The sequence below is a fragment of the Triticum urartu genome, chromosome 3A, assembly GCF_056163025.1.
Source record: "Triticum urartu cultivar PI428250 chromosome 3A, HENAU_Tu73, whole genome shotgun sequence".
Taxonomy (NCBI): Eukaryota; Viridiplantae; Streptophyta; class Magnoliopsida; order Poales; family Poaceae; genus Triticum; species Triticum urartu.
The window spans coordinates 704393708-704405732 of NC_141875.1; the positions used below are offsets into that span (position 1 = coordinate 704393708).

At 46.3% G+C, this 12025-nt stretch overlaps 1 protein-coding gene across 1 annotated transcript; it reads right to left on the minus strand.

Moving 5' to 3' along the window:
- Positions 1–7532: 7532 nt before the first annotated feature.
- On the minus strand, positions 7533–11090 carry LOC147981902 (protein neprosin-like). Its single transcript, XM_087516140.1, has 4 exons — positions 10170–11090; positions 10009–10095; positions 9427–9612; positions 7533–7805 (listed from the first exon to the last, which is right to left on the minus strand). Exons 1-4 carry the CDS (start codon positions 10308–10310, stop codon positions 7533–7535), a joined length of 687 nt encoding a protein of 228 aa, XP_087372266.1. The 5' UTR covers positions 10311–11090.
- Between the last annotated feature and the right edge of the window lie 935 nt (positions 11091–12025).

The following is a 12025-nucleotide window of genomic DNA, read 5'->3' on the forward strand; positions in this document are numbered from 1 at the left end:
AGACCCCCTAGGGATCCAAGTCCGGCTTTAAGCCAGACACCCCGCCGGAATCATCAACGGTTCCGGACCGCGGGAGGCGAACTCCTGCCAAGAGGAGCAAGCCTATTGAGCCGGCGTCCTCCGTCCAACCGGAGGCGCCGGACAATCTGCTGGAGGTGCTTAAGGGCGCCTCCATCGACGAGAAGCACCGTGCCATCATGAGTACGGTGGTCCAGAAGGTTCGGTCCGCCCAAAGCGGACTTACTGAAGCTTGTACTAGCCTTCTAACAGGCTTCGAGGTAAGTAGAAATATGTAAAAATATTACCGCATAGACAGTAGCCCCTGATGCTCTGTTTGGCGTTCGGAAAGAAAAGACAAATAGAGGATCTATTAAATATCACAGGAGTCTAACTAAAAAGGAGTCAATATACGTATGCAGGCTTCACTGCTGGCCACCGCCGCACTGACTGCGGAGGTGGGTGCCCTGAAGCAGGGCCTCGAGCGGACTGAGAAAGAGCTCGGCCTTGCCAAACGACAGCTCGAGGAGAAAGAAGGTAAGAGATACCTTATAGAAAAAATTCCTATAAGAAGACGCAATTGCAAAAAATGACAGGAGTATACTGCTTATTGTAGGGGCCACAACTGAGGTGGCGACCCTCAAGCAGGCGTTGTCCGAGGCCAAGAAGAGAGCGGCCACGGAGCGCACCGAGCGGGAGAAATTTGAGGCGCAGGTCGGCGAGGTGCAGCAAGAGCTTCAGGCTCTCATGAAAAAACATGAGAGTTTGGAGCTCGACTCGAAGACGCGAGCGTCCAAGCTTGCTGCGGCCCTTAAAACTGCCAAATCTGCCAAGGCCGAAGCCCAGAAGGCCCTCCAGGAATTGGATGCGGTGAAAAAGATAGCGGCGGGTAAGGCATTCTCTATGCAAAGCAGACATGTAAAAGTAAACTACTTGTTACTTACCCGAATCCGGAGCTCTCCAGGGGCATTCGCAGATCTTCCCCGCAGCGTATCCGATGCCGCCGCATTCTACCGAGCCGAGGAAGGCAGCTCGATGGAGAAGGTGTTCTGGTCTCAGTACGCTGAGGCCGGACACCCTGTGCCCTTGAGCGACCAGCAGGAGCAGCTGGTCGAGCTCCACAAGGCGGCCGAACAGGCCCTAAAGGGCTTCATAGTTCGGCTATGGCCTAGAGAGGCTCTGCCTGGGAGCTACTTCGGACTGGTGCATCGGCTGGTGGAGGCTTGTCCAAGGCTCGAGGTCATCAAGCGCTCCGTCTGCATCGAAGGTGCCCGTAGGGCCCTTGCCCGTGCAAAGGTGCACTGGGGTAAGCTGGACGGTGAGAAGCTTGTGAGGGACGGGCCGCCGCCGGGGAAGGAGCATCACAAGCCCGAGAACTATTACAAGGATGTTCTGGCCGGTGCCCGTCTTATGGTGGATGAATGCACCAAGGATGTAATTTTTGAATGAACTCGCTCGTGTTATCCTGTGCGCTAAAAACTTGTTCATATGCGCTAAGCAATGCTTGAATTTAAAATATTACTTTCTGTGCGGCCGTTTATCAAAAAATTGAGAGATGGCCAGTCGTCGGCTTCTGCCCCCATGCCACTAGTGCTGGGGTGTTCGGGATAAACCTGAGCTCTCTTTTTCCCATGATTGGGTCCGTCGAGGGAGGCGCTCAGCACAACGAACAAGACAATCAGACTATAATGCTTGAACACTCTCACTTAGCCATAGAACTCTATAATTTTAAATTTCGGCGAAGCCCCTAGTATTTGGAAGACCGAGTTCGGGGCGCTATCCACGCCTTGGCCGGACAAAGCCGATTCCTCGCTCAAAGCGGCATAAGTCTTTAAGGGCTCGAAAAACCTCTCGAACAGCGACCGGTCTCTCGCCTCATCATGATAGTTAGTTTTAGCTTTCTCTACTGAGGTGCTCAGCCCAGCTCAACTGGGGCACAATCGCAGTAGTTCTCCTAGTGCTACCTTAGCCGATATAGCGGAACGTAAGGCACCAAAGCATAGGAGCCGGGCAAACCCAACTATTGACCCAAATCATGATTCGGAGCCGATGCATATAGTGCTATAAGTTCGGGGTGCCGCACTTGTGAAAGTGTACGGACTTCTCACGCCATATTGATGGGTACTGAAGCCCCTGGCGTATTTTTGCCGTACCACAGTGTACGGATGCAACATGTTATTGATAAACATATATACAAAAAGAGGATAATGCAAAAAATAGACAAAAAGCTATATTGTTTATAGAAAGGCTGCTATGAAAGCGGAACAATACAAATAGTGCGATAAGCAAAAGAAATTGGACTATTTAAAATGTCCTGGCCAGGGGCAGGCCGCGGAATTGTATTAAAAAACAGGTATACTACTCGCAATAGAGACCACCTGGGAGTTCCATAATGCGGCGTGGCTTGTCTGCTTTCCTGGATCTTGCATCGTTTGTGCGGCAGTTGAATTGCCGAACGGGTCATCCGAAGTATGGAGTCCTGAGAGTAAGAGAAAAAAAGAAAAAAAGGAATCCGGCAGCCCCTGGTGCGGTTTAAGCCGTATTTCGGGCGTGCCATGATAGTGCCCCTTCCCCTGTGCCCATGGTATTTCAAGAGCGTAGTTATGTACGCGAAGCATTGGTTTCGCTATATCGCGAGGGCTAGGGTTGGGGCCGCATTGCTACGCTAGCTCAGAACATGCCAGGCGGTCTTGTTGTAGGGTACTCCGGGCGCGCTTGATAGTGTCCGGCTTTTTGAAGGCCGAACTGGAGAACTGCCTAGAGAGGCTGCCTTGTACTTCTGCTGCGAGCGCTGCCATGTGCTCCTCCGTTCAGAGGGAGCGTTCAGTGTTCCCATTAACCGTGATTACTCCTCTAGGGCCTGGCATCTTGAGCTTGACGTATGCATAGTGCGGTACCGCGTTGAATTTTGCGAATGCGGTTCGCCCGAGCAGTGCGTGATAGCCACTGCGGAATGGGACTATGTCGAAGATTAACTCCTCGCTTCGGAAGTTATCCGGAGATCCGAAGACCACTTCCAGTGTGACTGAGCCTGTACAGTTGGCTTCTACACCTGGTATGACGCCTTTAAAGGTTGTTTTGGTGGGCTTGATCCTCGAGGGATCTATGCCCATTTTTCGCACTGTATCCTGGTAAAGCAGGTTCAGGATGCTGCCGCCGTCCATGAGGACTCTTGTGAGATGAAATCCGTCAATGATTGCGTCTAGAACCAATGCGGCGAAGCCGTCGTGGCGGATGCTAGTGGGGTGGTCCCTTCGATCAAAGGTGATCGGGCAGGAGGACCATGGGTTGAACTTTGGGGCGACTGGCTCTATCGCATATACGTCCCGTAACGCATGCTTCCGCTCCCTCTTGGGGATGTGGGTTGCGTATATCATGTTCACCGTCCGCACTTGCGGGGGAAATCCCTTTTGTCCACTGTTGTTCGGCGGTTTGGGCTCCTCCTCGTCGTCGCTATGCAACCCCTTGTCTTTGTTTTCGGCTCTTAACTTGCCTGCCTGCTTAAACACCCGATAGTCCCTGTTGGTGTGATTGGCTGGCTTTTCGGGGGTGCCATGTATCTGGCACAAGCGGTCGAGTATTCGGTCCAAACTGGACGGGCCCTGAGTATTTCTTTTGAATGCCTTTTTCCGTTGACCGGATTTGTAGCCTCGGAATCCGGCATTAACTGCCGTATCCTCGTTGCTGTCGCTGTTAATGCGGCGCTTTTGTTTGTTCCGACGCGACCTGTCACTTTTGTCCTTGGTATTCAAATTACCAGGGTTCTTGGTTAAATTGTTGCTGCGAGCTAGCCAGCTATCTTCTCCCGCGCAAAAGCTGGTCATGAGTGTCATGAGGGCTGCCATAGATTTCGGCTTTTCCTGTCCCAGGTGCCGGGCAAGCCACTCGTCACGGATATTATGCTTGAAGGCCGCTAAGGCCTCTGCGTCCGGACAGTCGACTATCTGGTTTTTCTTTGTTAGGAACCGTGTCCAGAATTGCCTGGCCGATTCCTCTGGCTGCTGAATTATGTGGCTTAGGTCATCGGCGTCCGGTGGTCACACATAAGTGCCCTGGAAGTTGTCAAGGAATGCGGCTTCCAGGTCCTCCCAAGAACCGATTGAGTCTGCTGGCAAGCTGTTAAGCCATTGCCGGGCCGGTCCCTTAAGTTTGAGTGGGAGGTATTTGATGGCGTGTAGATCATCACCGCGGGCCATGTGGATATGAAGGAGATAATCCTCGATCCATACCGCAGGATTTGTTGTGCCATCGTACGATTCGATGTTTACGGGTTTGAAGCCCTCAGGGATTTTATGATCCATTACTTCATCTGTGAAGCATAGTGGGTGTGCGGCGCCTCTGTATTGGGCTATATCACGATGCAGCTCGAAGGAGCTTTGTCTGTTGAGTTCGGCCCGGCCGGATTTATTGCACCCGGAGTGACGATCACCGTCACGTGCCGTGGGGCGCCTACGCGATCCGTAGATCGATCTTGTTTGCCTTGCCTTGTCCTCCAGTATGTCGCGCAGGTCGGGCGCATTTTCCCGTGCCTTAGTATGCTTGACGCGGCGTCGGGGCATGGCTTGAGTGGAGGGCCAAGAGGCCTCTCTGTCGTGGCCACGAGGTGGCCGGTCGGCCATGTCATGCGCTGGTGATGTAGGTGCTTCCTCCTCTAGTCGGGGTAGCAGCCTGCGCTTTGGGTAACTCTTGGTGGGGCGTTCGAGTTCATACTCTTCGGCCGCAAGGACTTCAGTCCATTTGTCAGCTAGCAAATCCTGATCAGCTCTAAGCTGTTGCTGCTTTTTCTTGAGGCTGCTTGCCGTGGCCATAAGCCTGTGTTTAAAACGCTCTTGTTCGGCGAGATCCTCTGGCACGACGAACTCGTCGTCGTCGAGGCTTGCCTCGTCTTCGGAGGGAGGTGTATAATTATCGTCCTCAACCTCTTAGTCCGCCGCCCTCTCGTGAGGGCTGGCTTCTCTGTCCTCCTATGCTGAATCTTGCTGGCGGGGGTGTTCTTCGGCGCTATCCGGAGTAGTATTATCTCCCGTGCCAGAATCACCGTTTTTGCTTTGGCGGGATTTAGAGCGGCGCAGCTGACGCCGGCGCTTGGGCTGTTTCTTAGAGGTATCGTCCCCCGCTGTTCCGTCACCATCTCCATCCTTTGGAGTGTCCACCATATATATTTCATATGACGAGGTGGCCTTCCAGCGCCCTACAGGTGCTGGTTCTTGTTCGTCTCCTGCATCGTCGTCCATGCCGTCGATGTCTTCGGAGTCGAAGTGAAGCATGTCGGTTAAGTCGTCGACAGTGGCTACGAAGTGGGTGGTGGGTGGGTTTTGAATTTCTTCATCGTCCGTATTCCAATCTTGCTGACCGTAGTCCGGCCAGGGCTCTCCTGATAAAGAGAGAGACTTTAGAGAATTCAGGATGTCGCCGAAGGGCGAGTGCTAAAAGATGTCCGCGACGGTGAACTCCATTATCGGCGCCCAATCGGATTCGATCGGCAGGGGCGCGGGGGGCTCGGAGTTCGGAGAGGAATCCGGCTCCTCAGAGTCACGGGCCATGCGGAGTGCGGGGCTGGAGTTCGGCTCAATCGCCTCTGAGATCGCAGCCCCTGAGGTAGCGTCCAACCACTGATCCTCGATCGGCGCAGCAGGCTCCGAATCAATGGTCGGAACCGATGCGTGTGCGGCCTCCAAGGCGCAGTTCGGCGGCAGAGCTATATCATGCCCATCGAGACAGTGCGGCGCGCTTGGCTGTGGCTCGAATCCGTCGAAGATCAAGTCCCCGCGGATGTCAGCCGTGTAGTTTAGGCTTCCAAACCCGACCTGATGGCCAGGGGCGTAGCTTTCGATCTGCTCAAGGTGGCCAAGCGAATTGGCCCGCAGTGCGAAGCCACCGAAGACGAAGATCTGTCCGGGGAGAAAAGTCTCACCCTGGACTGCATCGTTGTTGATGATCGAAGGAGCCATCGGGCCTAAAAGCGACGACACAGAGGAACTCTCAATGAAAGCACCAATCTCGGTGTCAAAACCGGCGGATCTCGGGTAGGGGGTCCCGAACTGTGCGTCTAGGCCGGATGGTAACAGGAGGCAAGGAACACGATGTTTTACCCAGGTCCGGGCCCTCTTGATGGAGGTAAAACCCTACGTCCTGCTTGATTAATATTGATGATATGGGTAGTACAAGAGTAGATCTACCACGAGATCAAGGAGCCTAAACCCTAAAAGCTAGCCTATGGTATGATTGTTGTATGATGAAGTTTTCCTACGGACTAAAATCCTCCGGTTTATATAGACACCGGAGAGGGTTAGGGTTACACAAAGTCAGTTACAATGGTAGGAGATCTTGAATATCCGCATCGCCAAGCTTGCCTTCCACGCCAAGGAAAGTCCCATCCGAACACGGGACGAAGTCTTCAATCTTGTATCTTCATAGTCCTGGAGTCTGGCTGAAGGTATAGTCCGGCTACCCGAACACCCCCTAATCCAGGACTCCCTCAGTGACTTTGGAGTGAATCTTTGTTGCATGTTGAGGGATGGTTATATGATCCAATTATGTTACTATTGTTGAGAGAATTTGCACTAGGGAAAGTATGAACCCTAGGCCTTGTTTCCTAGCTTTGCAATACCGTTTGTGCTCACTTTTACCACTTGCTACCTTGCTGTTTTTATATTTTCAGATTACAAAAACCTATATCTACCATCCATATTGCACTTGTATCACCATCTCTTCGCCGAACTAGTGCACCTATATAATTTACCATTGTATTGGGTGTGTTGGGGACACAAGAGACTCTTTGCTATTTGGTTGCAGGGTTGTTTGAGAGAGACCATCTTCATCCTACGCCTCCCACGGATTGATAAACCTTAGGTTATCCACTTGAGGGAAATTTGCTACTGTCCTACAAACCTCTGCACTTGGAGGGCCAACAACGTCTACAAGAAGAAGGTTGTGTAGTAGACATCAATCTCTTTTCTGGCGCCGTTGCCGAGGAGGTGAGTGCTTGAAGGTATATCTTTAGATCTTGCAATCGAATCTTTTTGTTTCTTGTTTTATCACTAGTTTATTTTATAAAAGAGAACAAAATAATGGAATTGAGTTTGCCTCATGCGCTTCATCTTTTTAATATCTTTCGTGAGAATGATGGAAAGGAAAATTGTGCTCAATTGCTAGGAGAAGAAGTGTATAAAATGTTTGGCACTAAATCTTTGAATGATGAGCATGATTGTAATGTTGTTAGTATGAACTCCTTGAATATCCGTAGTACTAATGATGATTGCACTAGTCATAATGAAAATGTCTCTTATAAGCATGTCAAATTTTGTGGAGTGCATAGAGTTTGCAAGTACACACCAAATAGGGAAGATGGATTTTGCAAGAGGCATAAGTATTTGGAAACTAAATGGTTGCAAGAAAGGCTAGATGTTTGTGCTGAAAATTTAAAATTTACTCACCATACTTGTGAACTTTGCAATGGACATGGTAATTTAAATCCCAAATGCAAATTGTTTCATGATCGTATCGTGTCCAAAAATTGTGATGATTTTATAATTTCATGTTATAAAATTGTTATACTTGATAATATAATGTGTAAAAGAGGAAATGCTATTAATTACCCAAACAACATGAAACCTTGCAAAGCTATCGCCAGTGGAGTTTGGAGCTACCGAATAACAAGCGCCTACACCTTTTTGAACCTTTGGTCCAATATCAATTAGTATCCCTGATTGACTAATATCCTTGCTATCTTTCTTCACCTTTGGCTCGTACACATTTATGGTAGCTCGTACCCCATACAAATCATCTGAATATCTAATCCCTGCCATCTGCAAAATAATGTTGGTCATTGTGATAACTATAATAACCACATCAATATAAGTCCAATACCATATAACATCAATGACCATAACTTAATGGTGTCAACTTGGAGTTAGAGAGACCAATGCATATCAAACGCTTTGAGAAAGTCTTGGACTAACATTGTGAAAATATGGAACTACTACACATATACTTGAAAGAACATTCACACAACTTAGAGAAACTCTAGAAGATTCAACATATTTACGGTCCCCAAGCCAGTTTAAAGAGCCATCAATTGTTTTTTGGAGGTTGCGAAAGCTGTGCGCAAACACACACCCACCAAAAATGTAGCTCCATAATTATTTTACTTTGTTCTTGATTTTGTGGACAAGTTTGATATGAACTAAATTGCTAAGTTGCAAAATATATTTCATTCATATATAATGGGGTGGAAAATGGGTCACAATGACTTTGTACGTATAAAATATTAATAACTAACTAAGGGGCACATGTCCTATTGGGGCACGCTGATGTGCTATTTGTATGGGCAAAAGAGAGAGAGAGAGAGAGAGATAGAGAGAGGAAGAAGTAGACGAAATTCCCCTTCCTTGCAACATTTAGGTTTGGAGTGATGCATATGGCCACTTTGCTGGAGTGTTATTTTGTATGATGTTCCACATAATAGTGGTTATTATGGTGATCATCCACTTATGGGAACTTTGCTAGAATTGCTCTCACTATTTGTTGAAAACAATGTGTGATGAATTCAATACTAATTACTCAAATTTCTATATTTTAGGACCTTTATGTTTGTGTGTGTGTGTGCATGCGCAGCGACGGAGCCGGAATTAAAGTAAACCGTGGGCTAGGTTTTTTGGCAACATGGAAAGTTTGGCCTTTATACCTTCCTAAAAATATAACAAAAAGTACACATGCACACTATGTATACAAATAAAAACTACCTAATGCTGGAACGGCTGCCGTAGCAGCAACATGGCAGCATGTTAGTGCGGGATGTGACACTGGAGCTGCTTTGTAGCTAAGACGAGTGAATGTAGAGCCGGTGACCGGGGCGTAGAAGCGAAGGGGAATGTCTTGCTGGCTTGCTGCGAGGGTAGTGGTAGCTGAGAAAGCATCGGGCGACGGTGGGCCACATGGTCGCCGAGTAGGAGCCAGTTTGGGACATAATTGCCGATTGAAGGGATTTAGGTAGCTAGCTTATTGTTTGTGTGCCTGGGCTATGTTGGGCTAGTGGGCTGAACCACACGGCCAATATACAATGCATATATGTAACAGTAAAAAAAATCCAACTCCTTGGGCCTAGCCCTGGGTGCTTGGGGCACGGATCCATCGTTGTGTATGTGTTCATACACAATATGCGCTCATGTATGTGTATTCTAAATTTCTGTTCCATAAAATTGACTATTCCACACCCTAAGACAAATAGTTGTATGATTAAACATTAGCATTCAAATTAAAAATACTTTGCATTGGAATTATCTTTGAGAACTATATTAGATTATTTGGCCATGATTGTATTCAACTATATTGTTCATTTTCTAGGCACACAAAACTCGGTGTTTGTTGCGCAATTACTATGATAACTAGATCATTATGACAAGCAAAACCAAATAAATGAAAACTCACCTCTAGTTGGTCATCCTTGTTAATCACTTGTTCGGTAATGTGTGCTGCTATATGGCCCCTTCTATTATTACATAGAATTGGAACCATCCCCGCCGGGCATTCGACCATAGACAGATTTGCTTGTAAAACACCATTTAGGGCGGGAGATTTAATACTCTGTCCAACGGGTAAAGAACTTGGTTCCATCTATTTAATAATGAAACTTTAAATCCTTATTAGTCCCATATATTAGCAACACACAATCACATATACAAAAATTGCATAGTTTAATTCATTTCTAATGAAGCACGCATATCATAAGGTTTATTTATTTCACTCTGACTTCCATTATTTGTAGAAATACTGGTAAAGAATAGATAAACATTGTGATTTGAACCCGGGAGTAGAACAAACCATGCTATGAAATATTACAATTCAAACAAAGTTTCATCACACAATAGATGATCTATTCCCATAAATTTGATGTCTAGCTAACATTCATGTATCTATGGGAACTAACTATTCATTTGTCTTTCGTCATTAATCGACATCCATTTGAGGGACATAATGATTGTAGATCATATCTTCATGAAAGTAATTTACCTGAATCTGGTGATGTTTCAACAATGGGTGGTCCAAAGTCGGTTGGACATTCACATCAATGCAATCATATACATGTCCACCTTCCATCTACTTTTATGTTCATCTGCTTGTTAGCCATTGAAACCAATCCTATATATAATTTGATGAGTATTTTTTCTTACCATGATGGTTTTATTAACTTTTCGATGGGCAAGGATCTCGCTATTATTTTCCCTTTGCGTTGTAGTTGTATCTATTCCTTTGGTTACTAGAACAAGATATGAGAGTAGAAGGAGTGCTCTAATAGCATTCCTTTCTTTCATTTTGGAAACCCCAAATGGTCAATTTTCATACTGCATATCAACTATATTTATAGGCTTTCTGGCAAATCAATAGTTTAATGGTTGTCATTCAAGCAATTAATGGCCCAAATATCAGATTTTTTATATGTATATACAACCATATTATTAATCATAAGATAAAGATATGTATCTCAGTATATGATTCACATTTATTGCATAAATCTCAGATTGTTAATGTCATATGGAAAGTATGAAGTATTTAATGCATAGAAATATCCATACCTATCCATTCTATTTATTTCAAATATTCGAATGTGATCATTCTAGCCTCTCACCCACTCAAAACTTCTTTTTATGTAATCACACATCACGTACATAGGGATGGCAATGGGGCGCGTTTGGAGGGTAGAGCTGAACCTAATCTATAGCAATATACCCATGAGCCTATCCATTGCCCACCCATAAAAATATCCATGGGCCACAAACGATCTCCACACCTACACCACTAGATATCTAGATATACAGATATACATGGATATTCATATCCATGTAACACCAATAACAAGTGTACATGTAACAAACAACCATGGTAATAAAAAGGTCACGTAGCATCATATAAAAATAGAAATTAACAACTTTAAGCACCAGCACAACTACAAATATCAGACCAGAATATAGTTAATACTTAACAGTCAATGTTGTGTAACATTAGTAGAAAAAAAAATCGCCGTAGGATCAACCAGTAACACTATGAAGATGCAATAATGATACATCCATTTTGCGTCATGTTTTCAACTATTATTTATAATGTTTTGGGTCAATATTTCACTTTATAATGCAATTCTAATGCTCTTTCTCTCTTATTATGCAAAGATTTATATGAGGAGGGAAATTGCCGGCAACTGGAATTCTGGACATGAAAAGAGCTACAGTAGAGACAACTATTCTCCAGAGTTCCAAATGATCTGGAAATTTACAGAGATTTATTTTGAAATTAATAAAAAATACCGGAATAAGAAATACTAGGAGGGGCCCCACCAGTGAGCCACAAGCTCAAGTGCCCCCTTTGGGCACGCCATGTGAGCTTCTAGGGCCACCAGCAGGCCTCCGTGGCTCGCCTTCTCCTATATTTATACTTATACTTACTTATACTAATTAGGGACTGCTAAGAAATTACCACATTAATTAAAAATTGCAAGCCGTTAATCTCGTAGGACTGAATTATTAGGGTCCAGATCTTACGAAATTGTGTTGGGTTCATCAGAAAAAAACAAATTATGGTTGCTCGCGAGTTATGGCTGTGCAAATCGTTCTCTCCTTGGACTCTCCACGTTTCTCTTATAAAGAAAAAGGATAGGAAATCTGAGTGTTGATTCCTACTTCTAAACCCTCACAGGATCCTACGTGATCTCCTCTTTCCCCGCACATGCCCTCTCCTTCGGCACATCCGCCGCTGCCGAATCCTTCTTGACGCTTAGGGTGGTTCCGTAGTACGGGGCTAGTAGCAGCGTGAGTTTCCACCTCCACTGCCGTCCATCGTCAGTTGGGAGCCATGCCCGTGAGGCCCCCAAGGTGTACGTCCACATGCAGCATCGAGGAGGAAGCTACTCAGCCGGTGCTAGGGCAGTAGGCTGATTCAAGTGCCGTCCAAGGTCTATTCGAGCGTCGTTGTAATCTCTTCCCACTTCCTCCCTCGCCCGAATACTGACGTTGTCAACTCCATTGCCTGCTCCATA

Excerpts from the sequence above, each read along its gene's own strand:
- LOC147981902 (XM_087516140.1), bottom strand. The coding sequence starts at position 10,310 with ATGAAAGAAAGGAATGCTATTAGAGCACTCCTTCTACTCTCATATCTT. Across the intron at positions 10,096-10,169 it reads AAGTTAATAAAACCATCATG|ATGGAAGGTGGACATGTATA; the intron begins GTAAGAAAAAAT and ends ACATAAAAGTAG. Across the intron at positions 9,613-10,008 it reads TGAAACATCACCAGATTCAG|ATGGAACCAAGTTCTTTACC; the intron begins GTAAATTACTTT and ends ATTATTAAATAG.